We start from the raw sequence: 20,896 nt of genomic DNA on the forward strand, positions 1-20,896 counted from the left end.
CTAACACTCAGCTACACCTGGAACATAGTAGGTTCTCAACAGAGGCAGTGAGAGAATGCGGGAACAGTCCAGCGATATGCCCCACTGAGCCCTAGGGCTCTGCAGAGTTCACCTTCCTCCAGATTTCTCGTTGGTACCTAGGGGCTCCAAGGAGGAACCTTCCCTCCTCCTGATCCCAACAAGTACAAAGACTTGAAAATAAGAAAAATAAAACTGCCTTCTCAGATGGAACTTGAAAACCAAGAGTAAAGGATCAAAGTTAAATGAGAGTGACCAGTGACTTCCTGAGCAAGAAAAACTTCATAGTGACCCGTTTCAATACAACAGTAAGTCTTATTTAAAAAAAAAAAAAGAAAAGAAAAACAAAAAGAAAGTCCACAAACTAGAGGGAGATAGGAACTGCTCAGCAAAAGAGCACAAGAGTAGATGGAGGGACTTCCCTGGTGGTGCAGTCTTCCCTTAAGACTCTGTGCTCCCAATACAGGGAGCCCGGGTTTGATCCCTGGTCAGGGAACTAGATCCCACATGCCACAACTAAGACCTAGCATAGGTAGGCAGGCAGACAGACAGACAGACAGACAGACAGACAGATATGCATGCATAGACAGATAAATATCTTTTTAAAAAAGAGTAAATGGGGGACTTCTCTGCCGGTGCAGTGGTTGAGACTCCGAGCCCGGGGGGACTGGGTTCAATCCCTGGTCAGGGAACTAGTTCCCACATGCATGTCACAACTGCGAGTTTGCATGCCACAACTAAGGAGCCTTCCTGCCACAACTAAGACCCAGTGCAAACAAACACATAAATAAATATTAAAAAAGAAAGAAAAGGGGCTTCCTAGGTGGCGCAGTGGTTGGGAGTCTGCCTGCCAATGCGGGGGACACGGGATCGATCCCTGCTCCGGGAGGATCCTGCAAGCCGTGGAGCAACTAAGCCCATGTGCCAAAAAAAAAAACAAAAAAGAAAGAAAGAAAGAAAAAAAGAGTAAATGGAGAAAAGACTCAAAGTCAATGCCTTAAGAGCCCAACTGGGTAAGTCCAGAGAGGCAATCAGGGCTGGCTGGGTTGATTCCAAGAGAAAATGTCAGTCAGTCTGTCCTTGGCAAGATGATCCTACAACTGGTTAGAGGCCCCTCTTAAAGCTACTGGAGCTACCTCAGATCTGCTTCAGGCTCACCCAAGATGTCCCCCAACACTGTGGTGACCCAGCAGACATGCACAGGGAGAAAGAGCATTAATCAGTGCGCAGACCAGAAGAGTCTAGGCCACTCATACTCTCTGAACTTGGTTAAGAGGAGTGTTTGGAGCCACTAAGGTGGAAGCCTTCTCTCTAGATCTGCAGGAACAAAGACCAGACCCAGAACTGTGGGAGCCAATAGCACCTCCTCTGAACCCCAGCATCCAGCAAGCCAGCCTTCTCTCCACACCAGGTGCTGAACCATCACCCAAAGTTTCTCTTTTAAGGAAGCTCAACAGCTTCTCAACAGTATAATGGCTGCAAGCAAGGCAGAAGGTTATAAAGGTAAAGTTTCATCTCAAATACACTCCCTCAGACCATCTAGATAGAGGTCAATGCTCACTAAGGTAACATTTAAAAAAAATTTTTTTCTAATGCTAAAAGATGCAGTATTTTCATGGTCATTAAATATCTTTTATCTTTTAGTTTTATAAGACTGTTCACACAACTATATAAGTTATTATATAATGGTTAATACTAAAACAATGACATTTTTTAAAGTATTTATCAGTCAGTATAACAGCTTAGACTTTTTAAAAAGGAATGTTATATCTAAACTCCTACAAAAGCTTGGTTTATCTTGATGGTTTTTAGATGAAACGAAGATAGTAGAAATAAAATGGGATTCTGATGAGTCAATTAAATACAATGCAAAGTCTGTTTATCTAAATAAAATCTTTAAACTTTATAACTCATTTTCATGGTTCCCATACCTCTCAGGGCCTGGAATATCAGAACACAAACAGCATATGTGGCCCCAAAAGAGCAAAACACGTAAAAGTCCTCTGGAAGGCCAGAGAAGGGAGCCCAGGTTTATCATCCTGGCCACGTGGATCACTCAGTGAGCTCAGGGCTGGAGCACCCCAAGCTGGGCGGGAGGAGTAAATCAGTGATTAAGAAGTAGGTAGGCTCTGACTTCTCCCCTAGGAGCAGGTTTCTTCGGCAACAACAATATCTTCACCCTGTTTCCATGGTGCTAAGCATCTTCTCAGGGACCCAGAGCCAACTCTACTGCCATTCTCTGAAAATGTACAATTTTCAGTCTGGCATTCGATCCCCTTTCAGCTTTCCAATAGCACAGTTTTTCACAGATCTGGCATCAGTTACAGTTCTAAGGAACGCTTTCAGGAGGGAAAGAGAGACAAAACACTGCCTTTCCGAAATGCCCTCACAATGGACCCTGGACTGGCCTCCCATTCCTGGTTCCACAGGTTTGCTTCTGGGGCAGAACAGAAAGCATGAGGGCATGTTAGGCTCTCTTCCTCACACTGTCCTGCAACAGGGCCATCCCTTTCCCAGTCAAGCCAAGTCCTCTTATCATCCAGCCTCAGTCAGTGCTCTCTTAAAGGCTCTGCTTAAGTCCCAGGAGCTCCTTCCTGTTATCACTTCCCCTCATAGCAGCTCTCCTCCCCTGGCCTGGCCTCAGCCTCATCTTGTGACCCTTGCTTACATAACACATGGCATTTTTCTTCTGAGTTATTTCATCCCCAATGACAGTAATAAGAGCCTGGCTGTACTCAGAATCCTCCAACAGAACATTTATTTCTTAATCAGCCTCCTTTCTAAGGATGAAAACAAATAATTAGGAAATAAGAGAACAATCAAGAAGGAAGTTTGGGGGACTTCCTAGGTGGCGCAGTGGTTAAGAATCCACCTGCCAATGCAGGGGACATGGGTTCGATCCCTGCTCCAGGAAGATCCCACATGCCGCGGAGCAACTAAGCACATGTGCCACAACTATCACGCCTGCACTTTAGAGCCCATGAGCCACAACTACTGAGCCCATGTGCTGCAACTACTGAAGCCCACACACCTAGAGCCTGTGCTCCGCAACAAGAGAAGCCACTGCAATGAGAAGCCCGCGCACCACAATGCCCCATAGCCCCCACTGACCGCAACCAAAGAAAGCCCGTGCACAGCAAAAAAAGACCCAACACAGCCAATGAAAGAAAGGAAGGAAGGAAGGAAGGAAGGAAGGAAGGAAGGAAGGAAGGAAGGAAGGAAGGAAGGAAGGAAGGAAAGAAAGAAAGAAAGAAAGAAAGAAAGAAAGAAAGAAAGAAAGAAAGTTTGCCTTCAAAACCCAAACTGAACAACAACAACAACAACAAAAACCCAAACTGACAATGTAAAAGAATGAATTTAGAACACTTCCTAACACCATACACAAAAATAAACTCAAAATGGATTAAGGACCTAAATGTAAGGCCAGACACTATAAAACTCCTAGAGGAAAACATAGGCAGAACACTCTATGACATACATCAAAGCAAGATCCTTTTTGACCCACATTCTAGAATAATGGAAATAAAATAAAAAATAAACAAATCGGACCGAATGAAACTTAAAAGCTCTTGCACAAAGAAACCATAAACAAGACAAGAAGACAATCCTCAGAATGGGAGAAAATACTTGCCAATGAAGCAAAGGACAAAGGATTAATCTCTAAAATATACAAGCAGCTCATGCAGCTTGCTACTGAAAAAGAAAATAATCCAATCCACAAATGGGCAGAAGACCTAAATAGACATTTCTCCAAAAAAGACATGCAGATGGCCAACAAACATATGAAAAGATGCTCAACATCACTAATCATTAGAGAAATGCAAGTCAAAGCCACAATGAGGTATCACCTCACACTGGTCAGAATGGCCATCATCAAAAAATCTAGAAATGATAAATGCTGGAGAGGGTGTGGAGAAAAGGGAACCCTCCTGCACTGTTGGTGGGAATGTAAGTTGATACAGCCACTATGGAAAACAGTTTGGAGGTTCCTTAAAAAACTAAAAATGGAACTACCATATGACCCAGCAATCCAACTGCTGGGCATATACCCTGAGAAAACCATAATCCCAAAAGAAACATGTACCGTAATGTTCATTGCAGCACTATTTACAATAGCCAGGACGTGGAAGCAACCGAAATGCCCATCAACAAATGAATGGATAAAGAAGATGTGGCATATATATACAATGGAATATTACTCAGCCATAAAAAGGAATGAAATGGAGCTATGTGTAATGAGGTGGATGGACCTAGAGTCTGTCATACAGAGTGAAGTAAGCCAGAAAGAGAAAAACAAATACCATATGCTAACTCATATATATGGAATCTTAAAAAAAAAAAAAAGGCACTGATGAACCCAGAGACAGGGCAAGAATCAAGATGCAGATGTAGAGAACAGACTTTAGGACATGGGGTTGGGAGGGGGCAAAGGGGAAGCTGGGACAAAGTTAGAGAGTAGCACTGACATATATACACTACCAAATGTAAAACAGACAGCTAGTAGGAAGCTGCTGTATAACACAGGGAGATAAACTCAATGATGGGTGATGACTTAGAGGGCCAGGATAGGGAGGATGGGAGGGAGTCGTGGGAGGGAGGGGATATGGGGATATATGTATAAATACAGTTGATTCACTTTGGTATACCTCAAAAACTGGCACAAGAGTGTAAAGCAGTTATATTCCAATAAAGAATTTAAAAAATAAAAATAAAAATGATACCAAAAAAAAAAAAAAAAAAAAAGACCAAAAAAACCCAAACTGACAATACCCTGGGGATCCAGAGTTCAGTCCTTCAAGCCCATCTGTTACCACTAACATCTGGGAGAAACCCAGGGGCTACGTAAATGACTCAGTCAAGTTCTTAAATCTCTACTGATAAAGAGGAAAAGGCTTCATTTTAGATTTTAAGAAAGGGTGAAATAAAAGGTGTTTTCAGATCAACCCTCAGACATTCTAAAAGTTTAAATAAGTCAAAGTTTCAATTTCCCACAGAACTTGGTTAGTAAAGATCTGCTCAGGTCACACAATGCCTGCAGGCAGAGTCCAGCTGCTCTTCTGGACACACTCCTTGGCAGAAGGGACTGGGAAAGTGAGGCAGGACCCCTGACATCACACAAACCTCAGAAGTGCTCGATCAATGCTAAAAGTAAGGCTCGGCCAACCTGACGGGAGAATGAAGGTGATGAGACGGACAGAAGAGGAGGCAAAGAACATAGCTGCCCCTGGAGAGCCAGATCAGGGGGTTCAGAAAGCAGCTCATCCTGGAGGGCCCACATGCCTGCCAAGGGCAGGGAGCCAAGGAGCAAGCCCTACCATCCAGCTCCTTCTCAATGGAGTCCATCCTATGTGTGACTTCGTCCTGAAGAGATTCCACATGCGTCAGCAGGTTAAACTGCCACTGATGCTGGGAGCTCAGCAGCCCCTCTCCACCTCTGTCCAGCAATTTCCGAGTGGGCGCTTCTTCAGGTAGGACCTTTTTGGAGACATATTCCCTCATCTGGGGATGCAATAGCATTGAGGTTACTGCATGGAGACAGCTCCCAACCCCTTTTCCAACCAGCCAGTGTTTGCAACCATTTGAAAACCCAGTTACAGTTTGAATATTTCAAATCTCTACCTCCCTGCCCCCTTCCTTCTCTCTTGGGCACTGGGCAGAAGTGTGCCTGCTGTAGCAGTAACAACCACCTCAGGGCAGCAGAGACCTCTGGCTCAGAGGATCTCCACAGCTGCTTCCCAACGAATGGCCCAATACCCTAGGCCTGAAGTAGATCTCAGAATGGCTTCCAGAAACCTGAGATCAGAGCAGAGCAGGGCAAGTGTAGACGAGGGTTAGTATGTGGGTGTCAGACAAACGAGCTTTAAGTCCTAGCTCCATGTCTTGCTGAGCACATGCACCTGGAGGAGTTACTTCATCTCTCGGGCCTCTGTTCCCTCATGAGAAAGAAGGAAGTAGTGAAATCTACTTTAAAGGTTCATGAGGACGAAATAGGATAACATTTGTAAAACACAGTGCTGGCCTATGGTCAGCCTGCTGTCAATGAAAGAGATTTTTAACCACAGCTGCCTTGTTTAGGCCCAGTATTTCCTGATTTTTCATGATGTGCCAGATACCACTAGGCAATTTGCCTGGTTTTGCACCCCAGAAAAGGTTTGTGATCACAACCTTTCATTCATTCATTTGAAATGAAATAGGTTCTAGTTAACATTTATTTAGGGGTGACGATGTGCAAAGCCAGGTGCTGAGAGCTCTTCACAGAAATGCTGCACAGTAACTGACAGGGCACTGTCACTGGCTCCACTGACAGGTGGGTGAGGAGACACATCTGAGCAGGTGAAGCGACCTGCTCAGAATCATACAGGAAGTGGCTGAGCCCAGATTTGAAACTGGATCTGTCTCCAAAGACTGTGTCCTCACCAGCCTTACCCAGCACTATTCAGACTCTGGCAAGGACACAAGACTGAATGAGGTAATAATGCCCACCCCTGAGGGGCTTCTAACCAAGGATGCTCCCCCTCAGCAAGATGCAGCAATGGACTTATGCTGGTGATACCATCCCACAGTGAAGTCTGTGAAAGTAAGTAGGACAAGGGTGGAGAAGCTCTCAAATCACACAAATCCTCACTGACAACTGGGGACGGGGCGGAATGAGACCAGGGAACACTGGCAAGAGAACACAGAGGGCTCCAGGAGAGAATGACATGAATAACAAAAAAACTGAGAGAATTTCTTGGAAAAACTGATGAAACCAGCAAATATTTTGACAAAATGGACTGTTCTTATGTCAGGGCTATGAAGTTAAAAGTAAAGCTATCACAGAATTGTACTGACAGACTTACACCTAACAAAGCACTTGACTCATTCTTTGCTCATGCTAGGATTAGCACCTGGGGCAATTATACATTGCATTGAAGAAAAAACTCATTTTCCTCATTTACTTTCATTTATCAAGTTCCAATCGACCCTTGCAACCTCCCACCTCTCCATCCCCAACCCCACTGACTCTGCCATTCTGTGGACATTTCCTAGAACCAATGATCTTTGGGGTTTAAGTGAGCTTTCTTGACTTTGCACCCATTTTAACAGACCAAAAAATATCTATGATAAGCACATTTATATACAATTTTACAACAAATACAAGTCTGTAATAAACACCTTCCACAGAACATTTAGCCCTAAGAGGAGAAAGTACAAGCACTCAAACACCGAACTGAGAAACAGTGGAAGCGAGACCCATACCTTTGGGGAGCTGGGTTTGGGGTCACTGTCCCCTCCTCTCCTGTCTTGGTCTAGAGGCCAGCCCAGGCGTGGAGAGAGGGAATCGTCACCGTTCTCGTGCAGGGGGCTGACTGCATCGTCGAGGGCAGAGCGCCGGGTCTCCACCACTAGTTTCTGTTCCACAGCAGGGTAGTAGGTGCGGGGCTTCTGATAGCAGTGCTCGCTGGTGATATATGACTCCTCCACAGACCGGGGCAAGGGCAGGGGCAGAGGCTTCTCCACTGCCCCGTTCAAAGTTCTATAGCTTGGGGCCTCCTCCCTGCTCTTGGCTTCAGTGACATGGATGTGTTTGGAACGAGATCTCCCCTCCGCCAGATGCTGTTTCCAAGGCTGACACCACAGCTGCAGATCAGGATGCTCCCGGCTTCTGTTGGGAGGCAAACACAGAAAGGGCTCTGGAGGACCTGGGACCACTGCAGGGGCTTCCCAACGTGGGGGGGACCTCCCACCTGGGCCAACTGGTACAAGGCACCATGTGCCACACAAGAGGGAACTTAAATCCACAGCCTCTGAGGAGACTACTTTCAGGCAAGTTCCTGCTGTATCGCTCACAGTGGGTGGGACTGGACTTGGAGTCAGAAGACCCAACTGCATTCCAGCTCAGCCGCTGATCAGCAGTGCAGCTGGGCCGAGTCACTCAGCCAGCCTCATTCCTGTTTCCTCCTCTGCAAAACTGGCTAACCATCTGTCTGCCAGCAACCACCCAGTTTGCTATAGATTAAGTGAATTAATTTGAATGGAAGTACAGTACTTTGTTGGCAGTAAAGTGCTCTTCAAATGTGACTTACTAAAAGTAACCTTATTAATAAAAAGCCATGATAATGCTGGCACTCAATTACACACACCCAATGGTGACCCGGGAGGAGGTGGTAACCAAAAATCATCTAGGCGTAGGCCTTTAATAACAAGGTTTTTAAACATGCTTCCAAAATCTTCTGTTAGCACCATTTCAAAGAGGAAAATCTGTTACTAAAGAACAAGGATTTTGCTCCCTTTTTGGGCCACAGACACCTCTGAGAATCTGAAAGCTCTGCCTACATGTATATGTGTACATAAAACTCTATGTATGACTTTAGAGCTTCCCACAATCAAGCACTGCCCGAGGTTTGACCCAACAGAGGGTCTTTAAATTAATTTACTGGATCATAATTAATTGTAAAAAAGGAAAAATAGAAAATACCAGAGTGCACCATTCTAAGTAAATGTTTTGTGAAATATTAGTTTCAGTTTTGTACATGTGAGTGATATAAAATGTACTTCTTACTGTGGTATATACATATTTCCAAGTTTAAAAGCCACTACTTTTAGATAAATTTTACCTTTTAACTCTTGTTTACCACCCAGAACTTCCATTATAACCTTTGATCATTAAATGAAATGGAAGAAGAAAGGAAAGGAGAAAAGGACAGAGGAAGAAAAACTGGGCTTCCCGAGTAAGGCCCACCAGCTACCAGCAGTTCCTGGCTGGCAGGGGTGTTTGCAAACAAGTGGGAGGACAGACAGGTGCTACTTACATTTAGTTCACAGATGTGCAGAAATGTGTGGGAGCCTTTCCAACTGTCACAATGACTACTGATTGTCACAAATGTATTACTGCCATTCAGCTCATTGAATTCAAAGATGCTAAATATCCTATAATGCTCGGTACAATTCTACACATACAAAGAATTATCTCATAGTACAGTTATAAACATTGCCTTCACCAGTCCCAACTGAGAAACACCAAAACCAGATCAGCAGGAACTCACCAGCAACTCCCACATATACTTATAGGTACCAGCCTCCGCCCCCTCCCCCAAACACACGCCCACTTTCCTGAAGCCTTCCTGCAGAAATGGAATAGGCCATAAGTATGACAGCACGGAATGATCTAAAATGCTGCTTGCAACAGGCCACAACTATCCTTTCTCAGCTCTCCCACTCCAGCAATTCTCAACACCACTCCTATCCACTGGGGAAGGAGAGGAAGCCACCAGCATGGAGGCAGCTTGGGTCCCTGGCTACCTCCAACAGGGGATAGGGGGCAGCCTGTACCAGGAACCCAGGACCCCAGACACGCCTCTGAAACCATAACTGCAGCAGAGGAAATGGGAGTCACTGCTAACTTTCAGGTCTACTGTAGTCTGAAATCTGTTAACCTGGAGCAGATAAGCCATAGTATAGACCTGTTCTTGCATGAAAACCACAAAAGTCTTTGCTTCCTCCCTCCTACAATTTTCACCCTCCCAGCTAAGATTTGAAGCCCCAGCTACTACACAAGGATGACCCTGGCCTCTCTTTGTAAGCCCTGTCAATCATGAAGAAGGTATGCATAAGCCATGCGTGTTACTTTCGAAATAACAACAGATGCTCTGAAGTTATTCCCAGTTTTATTGTTTGCCTTTGAAAATGAATCCACCACGTCACTTAGGGACAAAACTTCTGAGAATGAAGATCTAGAGCCTGTGATAGCAGAGACTAGGCAGGTGTACAAAGACACACTGGGACCACCTCCCCGTCTCCCAGGATCTTTTCTCCACATATAATGACTAACAAAATCTCCCTATACTCTCTCCTGAACTGCTTGGAGAAGTCAGATTTAACGCCAGTACAAAGTCACTGCTATAAAGATGAAGGATCTAAATGCGGATTTGGAAGGAACAAGGTACTAGAAAATGGGACAGGGCTGGAGCACTGGTAAATCAGTGAAAAGAAGGAGAATATCATCTGATTGAATCCTCAAATGAAAAGAAACACAGCAACATTTACAATCACGAGCATCATCTGAGGTTTTCCCTCACCTTCCACCTGTCTCAGTCAATTTCTGGCATCTCATTAAGAAGAAATTCATTTGGCTTATATGGAGTAAAGGTTTCTGATTTTATAAAATGTGGGGGAATACCTAGTCTATGACATCCAAAACAGGGTCACTTGATTCAGTTCACCTCAACAGATACTGTCACAGTAATGGCTAATTTCCCCCAGTAACTATCCTCTTATACCCACCTCCACCCTCACTGCTGAGTTTGCGCAAGGACCCCGGCCACCTGGCTAGCCTCCTGCAGTTAGGGGCATCCGTGAAACCACTTGCTCCCCCTCCTGGGGGTTGGAGCAGAGCTGAGGTACAGATGAGTCTGCTTGGACCATGCAGATGAGATTAACCCCAATGGAATGCCAGAGCAGTAAGACAGAAGGAACCCAAGTCCCCAAGTCCATAGCTGGAATCTTGGAAAAAGGTCATCTACCTGGCCTGGCCACCTGCCTACCTCTGGACCATGCTTTATGTTAGAAAGAAAATTCCATTTTGTTTTAGCCTTTATTTTTTTGCTCTTTGCTATAGCAGCTTGGCTTTTACCCAGATCAACACATACCCTTGCTGAATGTGCCCTGCTCAACCACTCCTTGCTATGCCAGTATTTGAAGCCAGGCCTCTGTGCACCAGAACGCAAGCAAAAGCAGAACCCCATTCTGTCATCTCCGGGCTCTGATACTCTACTTCACCTAACACCAAGAGGCCTCCAGGACTAATTAGCAAGAGGAAACCTTTTTAGGAACTGACCTATCAGGTCTAACTCACCTGTGGCACTAGAGTTTGCATTGTCGATGACTTCACTAAAGTGGCACTCTATGGGTAGGCTCATAGAAGTTAAGGAGAGAGGCTATCCCTGCCACACACTGTGGTAACACCAAAAGAAAATTCATGGAACCACTGAGGAGAAGCATTTAGAAAGATTAGGACAAGTACTTGATGGGAGCTGGGCTTGAGTTCTAGCCCTGGCTCTGCCCCTGGAAACCACAGGAGAGGGGCTACCCCACTCAAGGCCCAATTGCCCTACATGGTAAAGTGGGAGCGGATTATAAACGCCAACAGACCCAACGTGAGCCACATTTCTTTCTCAGAGCTGATGTGACCCTGGGTCATCTGACACATAGAATGCAACCACAGAAGTAAACTCACACTCAATTTCACTCCAAATTCTGGCCATTAAAAACCAGAAGTCCAGCTCCAAAAGGCCTAAAACTTTTCTATATGAGCAAAACATCAAGAGACACATTTATTGAACAACCACTATGCTAGAAAGTAGGCCCATCAACGTCTCTTCCAGCAGCTTTCAATTTTACTTTGTTTACCAATCAAGAATGTTTAGGATGGGAGTTCCCTGGTGGCCCAGTGGTTAGAATTCTGGGCTTTCACTGCCACGGTCTGGGTTCAATCCCTGGTCGGGGAACTGAGATTCCGCAAGCCACGAGGCATGGCCAGAAAAAAAAAAATGTTTTGGATGAATGGATAAACAAAATGTGGTATTACATATAATGGAATATTATTTAGCCTTAAAAAGGAAGGAAATTCTGATACAGACTACAACATAGACAAACCTTAAGGACATTACGCTAAGTGAAATGAGCCAGTCACAAAAAGACAAAAATACTGTAGAATTCCTTTTATATGAAGCACCTAAAGCAGTCAAATTCAGAGAGACAGAAAGTAGAAGGGTGGCTGTCAGGGGCTGAGGGAGGGGAAATGGAGAGAAGTTGCTTAACGGGTACAGAGCTTGTTTTGCATCGCACAGAGTTCTGGAGATTGGTTGCAACAGAGTGAATGTACTTAACACTACTTAACTGTACACTTAAAAATGGTTAAGATGGCAAACTTTATATTATGTGTTTCTTACCACAATTTAAAAACAAAAACAAAAAAAACTCAGAACGGTACAACAAAACATAAAACAAACTGAACTATAAATACACCATATCGTGACGACAGTAGTGTTTACAAGGATACACACATTTGTTAAAACTCAATGAACATTTAAAATGGGTGAACTCAATTATATGTAAATTATACCTCAAGAGAGTTAATTTTTTTAAATAAAGAATATCATGTAACTGAGAATTTCTAATAAAGGTCTCAAACTCATCCATCTTATCACTGATTTTGTGGCTTTCCAATTTCTCACATTTATCCTGCCCTCTGCCCATGCCAAATCAGACTCATCCCCAAAGCTTCAGGTGCCACACTTACTGCAAGATGCTCATCTTGAGCTGCAGGCCATGCAGAACCTCGATCACTCTCTGCACATCGCCGAGAAGCTGGTGGGTGGCCACAATCTTCTTGGCATTCTGGTGGGAATAGTTCTCTTCTAAAAATGCCAGGCCATGCATATGTCCCCTGCTCAACCACTCCTTGTCATACCAGTACTTGAAGCCAGGCCTCTGACCTAAAGCAGTGACAATGAGAGAGTTAATCTTCGGTCTGAAGGAAACCCAGACCATTTCATCATCACACAACTAGCACACGAACTACTGGAAGGATGGACTGGTGTGTTCACTTTGTTCATTCATTCATCCAGTGTACATTTACTTGGCACCTACTATATACTGGGCTCTATACTAGGTGTTGGGATTAAGACAGTGAGAAAGGTATATGAATTTCCTTATCTCTGCAACTGGCCAGAGGTAGAGTGGCAACTTGGACATCTTGTTAAATTTAAATCACATCATTCCCTCTTCCATTTAAAACCTTCAATGACTTCCTATTGTGCACAGAAGAAAAGCCAAAGCCCTAACTCTGGTCTAATGAGGCCTGCAGACCCAGCTCCTTCCTGCCCTCTTTGTCCCACCCTTTCTGGAACACGTTCAAGCTCTTAGGACCTCTGCTCAAGCATCCCCACCCCGTCTGGAGCACTATTCACTACTCCCCAAGGCCTATGGAGGACTGGCTCCTTACCACCTCCTCAGAGAGGCCCTCTGTTACCTCCCAAAGTAAGAGAGCCTCTTCCGTGCCTCCTAGTAATTCCCCTTCTGAGGTCTTTTGCCCCCTCAAAGCATTCATCCCTACCTAACATGTTCTTGTTTATATGACTTATTTTGACATCTGTTTCTGGCCCCAACCCCACTAAGAGCCAGAAGAACAGGAACCGTTTTGTTCATGGTTATATCCCCAGTGTCTGGCAAAAGGCATCTTGAATGGATTTATCACATGGAAAGAAACCCCAAGTCCCCCTCCAACTATTACCTACCACCTAACTAAATGAATGGTCAGGCCCCCAGTCCCTTCTCTGGACCTCCATTTCCCATCTATTACAATGACAGATGAACTGAACAGCTTCAGCGGTCCTGTTCACTACAGGGATACTAAGGAAGGACTGAAAGCACAACCTCACGTGACTTGGCAGTGTTTCCTGCTGTAAAAGCCCAGGGAACAGCTTTCACCTCTCCATGGCTATAAAAAACCCTAATATAACAATCCTTATCAAGGTCCTTGGGCTCTTTCTGGCTTTACTAAGACACATGGTGGAGATGCACCTCGACTCTATTAACAACATCTTTAAGTAACCTCTAAAGAACAGATCTGTCAGGTTAAACTTCTGGCCCAAGACTGCAGAATCAAACACACTCAATAAATGTGACAGTCACTGAGTGCTCAGTTCAAGGAATCTATTCCCAGTCTTGGCAATTTAGTTATAAAAGTTCAGAAAGTGCATAGTGATTGAGGAAGATGGTATATATGACTTCTAAAAAGGGAAAAAAAGTGGAAGGAAAGAGAGAGACAACAAAGCGGACAAAAGAGATGTTTAAAGGGTGCCCCAAAGGAGCCCTGAGGATTATGTGTGGAATCTCAGAGGCAGCTGCCACAGAGGTAGCCTGAGCAGCAGGATTCAGAGCAGCACTACCTGTTTTACAAGACAAAGGTCAGAGACACCAGCTGTCATCTCCTATCTGGCACTAACTGGGTGATCTCAGGCCAATCACGTCCCTTCTGGGCCTGTTGCTTGCCTGTTAAATGTCAAGGCTAAACTAAGTGGTCTCTGAGATCCTGCCCATCAATTATACCCTATGACTCATGGACTAATCTTCTGACCATAGTCTTTCCTTGAGAAAAAGGGAAAAACAAAGGCAGACTGCTCTCTGTCTATGGACTAATCTAACACAAGAAGACACAGTGTCACAGCAGAGGTTAGCAGGCCCAGGGGGACCTATTTGGCTGGAAAAATAACTGTGGTAGCCCAGTGCCTCCCTATACAACCAGAAAAATCAAAAGAGTTGGTCCCACAAGTCAGTTCTAATTCCAATTTGTGTCATGAGATTAGCATAGTCATATGTATCCCTGGGCATCAACTTCTTCCTCATAAGCAAAAATAGGAATAGGAGCTCCTACCAGGCCCACCTCATATGACTAAAAGGAATAACAGAAGCAGAGGCTCTCAACCATTGTCTAGCTGTAAGGGGATCATGGGACTGGACCCAAGGGGAGTGACCTTACAGGTGATGAATGGAGATGACGTCACCATCCCACTGACAGCAAGACAAGAACCAGATTTATCATCCACCTGAGATTTCTGGAAAGGGGAACTCAAGAGCACAAGCCAGCCCTGTGGTCAAGGAACAATGAAACGAACTGATCCTAAGGAAGTAATTCACTGCTCTGGGTAGCAGACAGGCTCCTTGCAAACACACCTCTCCCCATCCCCTCAAGGGCATATCTCCCTTTCAGGTGGCAACGATGCAGTGCAAGGCAGACTCCACAGTCCTGAAAAGCCAAGGACAGAGCCCACACCTTCATGGACTCTCAAGAAAAGGTGCTCACTGTGGCAACACATATTCTAAAACTGAGTAACAAAAGATCAGCCTGGCCCTACACAAGGATGACATGCAAATCTGCACAGCATTCCACAGTTTATAGAGAGTTTCAGACGTCAAGATGAAAAAGTTCTAGAGATCTGCTATACAACACTGTGCTTATAGTTTATAAACAATACTGTACTGTACACTCACATATTTGTTAAGAGGGTAGAACTCACGTGATATGATTTTTACCACACACACAAATTCTAGCTCAAGGACAAGCCTTCCACTAGGTGAACCTCTTCACACATGCTCTCTTACTGCCAAGTTCAGGACAACTGGCCACCAGGTGATCTAGCCAGAAAGGCGAGGAGGAGGCAGTCTAGCCGATGCTGAAGAAATGAGTCTCAAGACCACAGACACTCAGGCTGCTTCACCGCCAGCTGTGCTAAGGAAAAGGCTACATACTGTTAATATCCCTGACTCCAGAAATCTCTACCTGGAGGGTCTTGGCAAACATAACAGGTGTATTTCTCAGGCACATTTTCTTCCAGTAATCCCATGCAGACCCCATGCTGCCAGCACTGGCACTCTTCACACTGTTAGAATTAAAGAAGCAACAAAAATTAAAACTTAGAAGGAATCCTCCACCCAAAAATAAGACCTACCTGTGGGGGAGGGGGCAGTGGGAGGTGGAAGGAGGAGGGAGGGAGAGCAATCCCCACTGACTTACATGGGAGTTGAGCTGCAACCACTTTTCCAGAGCTGTGCTGGCCAATACGGCAGCCACTAGCCACCTGTGCTCTTAACATTTAAATTAACAAACTAAGTTTAAAGTTCAGTTCCTTAGTCCCACTAGCCACATCTTAAGTGCACAACAGTCATATGTGGCTAGTGGCTACTGTGCTGGACAGCACAGAGGAAGAACATTCAGATTAAACAGTACGGATCTCAGAAAAATGACTATTTTCACTCCCATTTCTAGAGACTTTCACTTTTCTGATCACAGTATAAAGACAGAGGAAAAACTGTTTAGGTCCTTAGAGGAAAGTTAACTTAGAAAGACAAAAACCTGAGTTTGAATTCTGGCTCGGACATTCATTAGCCGTGTGACCTTGCACAGGTCACGTCTCCACCCTGGGCTTCGGTTTCCCCATCTGCAAAATAGGATACTATTCCTACCGACCATGTGAGGCTATTTGTGAGGAATCAATGGGTCACATGTCAAAGCTCATTATCACAGAGCCCAGCACACAGCTTTTAGGTATTAAGAGCCTATCACCGCTACGAATGAGTAGGCTAATTCACTTTGATGCCTCCTGGAGCAACCATGTGCCAGCAGTTTGCATTTATTCTCTCTAAAGCTTACCAAAGGTCACACAGCTGAGAAGAGGCAACAGTGGATCAGAACACAAGCCTGGCTAACTGCAAGGCTAGTTCTTCTAACCCCTAGGTGCCGCTGCCTTCCCTGGGGAAGGGAGAAAGGGAGAAGAAGGGGCAGGAGGCAGAGATGGAAAAGGAGCAGAGGATGAGGGCAGCACTGGGAGACAGACATGTGGCTGGCCTGAGGATAGTAAGCCCAAGGGCTAAGGGTCCACAGGAGGGAATGGAGAGGAAAAGGATGCCAAAGGAGATACTAGGATACTTCAAGCAATTCCAAACCAGGGCCCTAAACCTTTAACTACCCAACCAAACGGACAGCTCTGGAAGGTGGACAGTGAGTTTCTGACATGGTCTGGAGTGGGGACCACCACCAGCCTGGCCACAAGGGAGAAAGTCCCAAGCTCACAGTCCTCAACCACTTGGAGACAGATAGGCCCCAGCATCAAAGGGCTTTTATGGATAATCATATCAGAATCAATAGGGGCAGAGCTGGAAGAGAGACTTCAGATGAGATGTGATTCAGATTCTTCAGTTTCCAGTGAGGGAACTAAGGCTCAGAGGGAAAGAAAAGAGTGTGAGACAACAAAGGCAGTTAGTAGCAGAAAACAGGCTAATAATTAAGAATGAATGCCTCACCAATAACTTCGTATCTTAAAAACTAGGATACACCAAAATTGAATTAAATACACCTAAGTTGAAAACTTCAAAGTAACTTTTCTCATGTGAGTCTGGCTAATACACATTATTCATTTTTTAAAAGCTTAAATTGGGACTTCCCTGGTGGTCCAGTGGTTAAGACACTGCATTTCCACTGCAAGGGGGCATGGGTTCCCTCCCTGGTCGGGGAACTAAGATCCTCATGCCGAGGTCAAAAAATTTAAAAAATATAAATGAAATAAAATAAAAATAAATAAAAAGTTTAAATTTGAGGAGGAGGCAGGATAGCTGTGCCATGCGGCTTGTGGGACCTTAGTTCCTTGACCGGGGATTGAACTCAGGATCCCCCATCCCCAGCAGTGAGAGTGCTAAGTTCTAACCACTGGATCACCAGGGAATTCCCAAAAAGTTTAAAATTAGAAGTGAACAAGAACAATAACAGCAAAGATAAAATATCTAAGAATACATCTAAGACTAAGAATAAAAACATGCAAGGTGTGTATAAAGAAAATTTTTAAATATTTGAAGGACATGAGACTTAAATCAGTGAATGGTAAGTTGTACTTTACTCCTGCATAGCAAGAGTCATTATTATAAGGATGTCAGTTCTCCTTGGATTAATATATAAAAATAATGTAGCACCAATAAAATAATAAATTAATAGCTTTGGAACTATACAGAAGCTGATTCTAACAGCTTCTAAATTTTTAACAAAAACAAAAGGGGGTACTAGCCCTACCATATATTTTTAAAATATTATAAAGGTAAAATAACATAGAATTGTACAAGTAAATATACAGACAGAGAGATCAATGGAAGGAAGAGAGAATCCAGAATGAGATCCAAACTGCACAGGAAATAGAATAAGGATGGCATTTCAATAATGAGGAATGGTGTTGGGACAGCTGGGTAGCAAGAGCCCTCACCTTACATGAGGATAAATTCCAGGTGGATCAAATGTTTATATGGTTTTAAAAAAATAGATGAGGACTTCCTAGGTGGCGCAGTGGTAAAGAATCCGCCTGCCAATGCAGGGGACACGGGTTCGAGCCCTGTCCTGGGAAGATTCCACATGCCATGGAGCAACTAAGCCCATGAGCCACAACTACTGAGCCCATGTGCCACAACTACTGGAGCCCATGCGCCTAGAGCCCATGCTCCACAACAAGAGAAACCACTACAATGAGGAGCCTGTGCACCACAATGAAGAATAGCCCCCGCTCGCAGCAACTAGAGAAAGCCCGTGTGCAGCAACGAAGACCCAACACAGACAATAAATAAATAAAATAAATTAATTAATTTAAAAAAAATAGATGAAACCTCAAAAATACCAGAAGAAACCAAGAAAAATTCTTTTATTGACTTTTCTATAAACTATCATGAACTTCCAATGAGGAAGCAACTGCTACTGAAATCTCAAAAGCCATTAAAGAAACGTTTGATATATTTGACCTCATAAAAACAAAAAATTTGTAAGACAAAAGACAGATGACAAAGTGGGTACAAATATTTGTAACTGTTCTCACACCTGATACAAAAACATATCTACAAAAAGCTTATACAGGGACTTCCCTGGTGGTCCAGCAGTTAAGATACTGGGCTCGCAATGCAAGGGGCCTGGGTTTGATCCCTGGGTAGGGAACTAGATCCCTCATGCTGCAACTAAAAGATGCCACAACTAAAAGATGCTGAAACTAAGACCCAGTGCAGCCTGATAAATAAATAAATTAAAAAAAAAAAAAGCTTATACAAATGGGTACAAAAATGACCAACCACTCTCACCATTATTATTCAACATAGTTTTGGAAGTTTTAGGCACAGCAATCAGAGAAGAAAAGGAAATAAAAGGAATCCAAATTGGAAAAGAAGTAAAATTGTCACTCTTTGCAGATGACATGATATTATACATAGAAAACCCTAAAGATGCTACCAGAAAACTGCTAGCACTAATTGATGAATTTAGTAAAGTAGCAGGATACAAAATTAATGCACAGAAATCTCTTGCATTACTATACACTAACAACGAAAAAGCAGAAAGAGAAATTAAGGAAACTCTCCCATTTACCATTGCAACAAAAAGAATAAAATACCTAGAAATAAACCTGCCTAAGGAAGCAAAAGACCTGTATGCAGAAAACTATAAGACACTGATGAAAGAAATCAAAGATGATACAAACAGATGGAGAGATATACCATGTTCTTGGATTGGAAGAATCCACATTGTGAAAATGACTGTACTACCCAAAACAATTTACAGATTCAATGCAATCCCTATCAAATTACCAATGGCATTTTTCACAGAACTAGAACAAGAAATCTTACGATTTGTATGGAAACGCAAAAGACCCCAAATAGCCAAAGCAATCTTGAGAAGGAAAGACGGAGTTGGTGGAATTAGGCTTCCTGACTTCAAACTATACTTCAAGGCCACAGTGATCAAGAAAGTATGGTACTGGCACAAAAACAGAAAGGAAGATCAATGGAACAGAATAGAGAACTCAGAGGTAAACCCAAGCACATATGGGCACCTTATCTTTGACAAAGGAGGCAAGAATACACAATGGAAAAAAGACAGCCTCTTCAATAGGTGGTGCTGGGAAAATTGGACAGCAACATGTAAAAGAATGAAATTAGAACACTTCCTAACACCATACACAAAAATAAACTCAAAATGGATTAAGGACCTAAATGTAAGGCCAGACACTATAAAACTCCTAGAGGAAAACATAGGCAGAACACTCTATGACATACATCAAAGCAAGATCCTTTTTGACCCACCTCCTAGAATAATGGAAATAAAATAAAAAATAAACAAATCGGACCGAATGAAACAAAAGCTTTTGCACAAAGAAACCATAAACAAGACAAGAAGACAACCCTCAGAATGGGAGAAAATACTCGTCAATGAAGCAACAGACAAAGGATTAATCTCCAAAATACGCAAGCAGCTCATGCAGCTTGCTACTGAAAAAGAAAATAATCCAATCCACAAATGGGCGGAAGACCTAAAAAGACATTTCTCCAAAAAAGACATGCAGATGGCCAACAAACACATGAAAAGATGCTCAACATCACTAATCATTAGAGAAATGCAAGTCAAAGCCACAATGAGGTATCAACTCAAACTGGTCAGAATGGCCATCATCAACAAATCTAGAAACAATAAATGTTGGAGAGGGTGTGGAGAAAAGGGAACTCTCCTGCACTGTTGGTGGGAATGTAAGTTGGTACAGCCACTATGGAAAACAGTTTGGAAGTTCCTTAAAAAACTACAAATAGAACTACCATATGATCCAGTAATCCCACTACTGGGCATATACCCAGAGAAAACCATAATCCCAAAAGAAACATGTACCGTAATGTTCATTGCAGCACTATTTACAATAGCCAGGACGTGGAAGCAACCGAAATGCCCATCAACAAATGAATGGATAAAGAAGATGTGGCATATATATACAATGGAATATTACTCAGCCATAAAAAGGAATGAAATGGAGCTATGTGTAATGAGGTGGATGGACCTAGAGTCTGTCATACAGAGTGAAGTAAGCCAGAAAGAGAAAAACAAATATTGTATGCTAACTCATACATATGGAATCTAAAACAAGCAAACAAACAAACAAGGACACACGGCTGGGGGTGGTGGCGGGAAGGGGAAGCTGGGACGAAGTGAGAGAGGAGCATAGACATATATACACTACCAACTGTAAAACAGATAGCTAGTGGGAAGTTGCTGTATAACAAAGGGAGATCAAGTCGATGATGGGTGATGCCTTGGAGGGCCAGGATGGGGAGGGTGGGGGGGAGTCACAGGAGGGAGGGGATATGGGGATATGTATATAAATACAATTGATTCACTTTGGTGTACCTCATAAGCTGGTACAAGAGTGTAAAGCAATTATATTCCAATAAAGAGCTTAAAAAAAAAAAAGAAAAAGATCAACCATCCAACAGAAAACTGGATAAAGGACACGAACAGGCAGGTCAAAGGAAAAAAATCTTAAATAAAAAGATG

General features: G+C 43.6%; 1 protein-coding gene across 6 annotated transcripts in view; it reads right to left on the reverse strand.

The window, feature by feature from the left end:
• PHF20 (PHD finger protein 20) overlaps window positions 1-20,896 on the reverse strand; it is a 120,002-nt gene that overhangs the window by 3,272 nt on the left and 95,834 nt on the right. For all 6 annotated transcript variants that reach the window (XM_057703180.1, XM_057703181.1, XM_057703179.1 and 3 more), the window contains 4 exons: window positions 15,341-15,440; window positions 12,299-12,494; window positions 7,258-7,663; window positions 5,334-5,517 (listed from right to left, as the gene is read on the reverse strand). In XM_057703180.1, coding sequence (XP_057559163.1) covers window positions 5,334-5,517; window positions 7,258-7,663; window positions 12,299-12,494; window positions 15,341-15,440 — 886 coding nt within the window. The remainder of the gene's footprint in view (window positions 1-5,333; window positions 5,518-7,257; window positions 7,664-12,298; window positions 12,495-15,340; window positions 15,441-20,896) is intronic.

The sequence above is a fragment of the Hippopotamus amphibius genome, chromosome 12, assembly GCF_030028045.1.
Source record: "Hippopotamus amphibius kiboko isolate mHipAmp2 chromosome 12, mHipAmp2.hap2, whole genome shotgun sequence".
In the NCBI taxonomy this organism is placed as follows: domain Eukaryota; kingdom Metazoa; phylum Chordata; class Mammalia; order Artiodactyla; family Hippopotamidae; genus Hippopotamus; species Hippopotamus amphibius.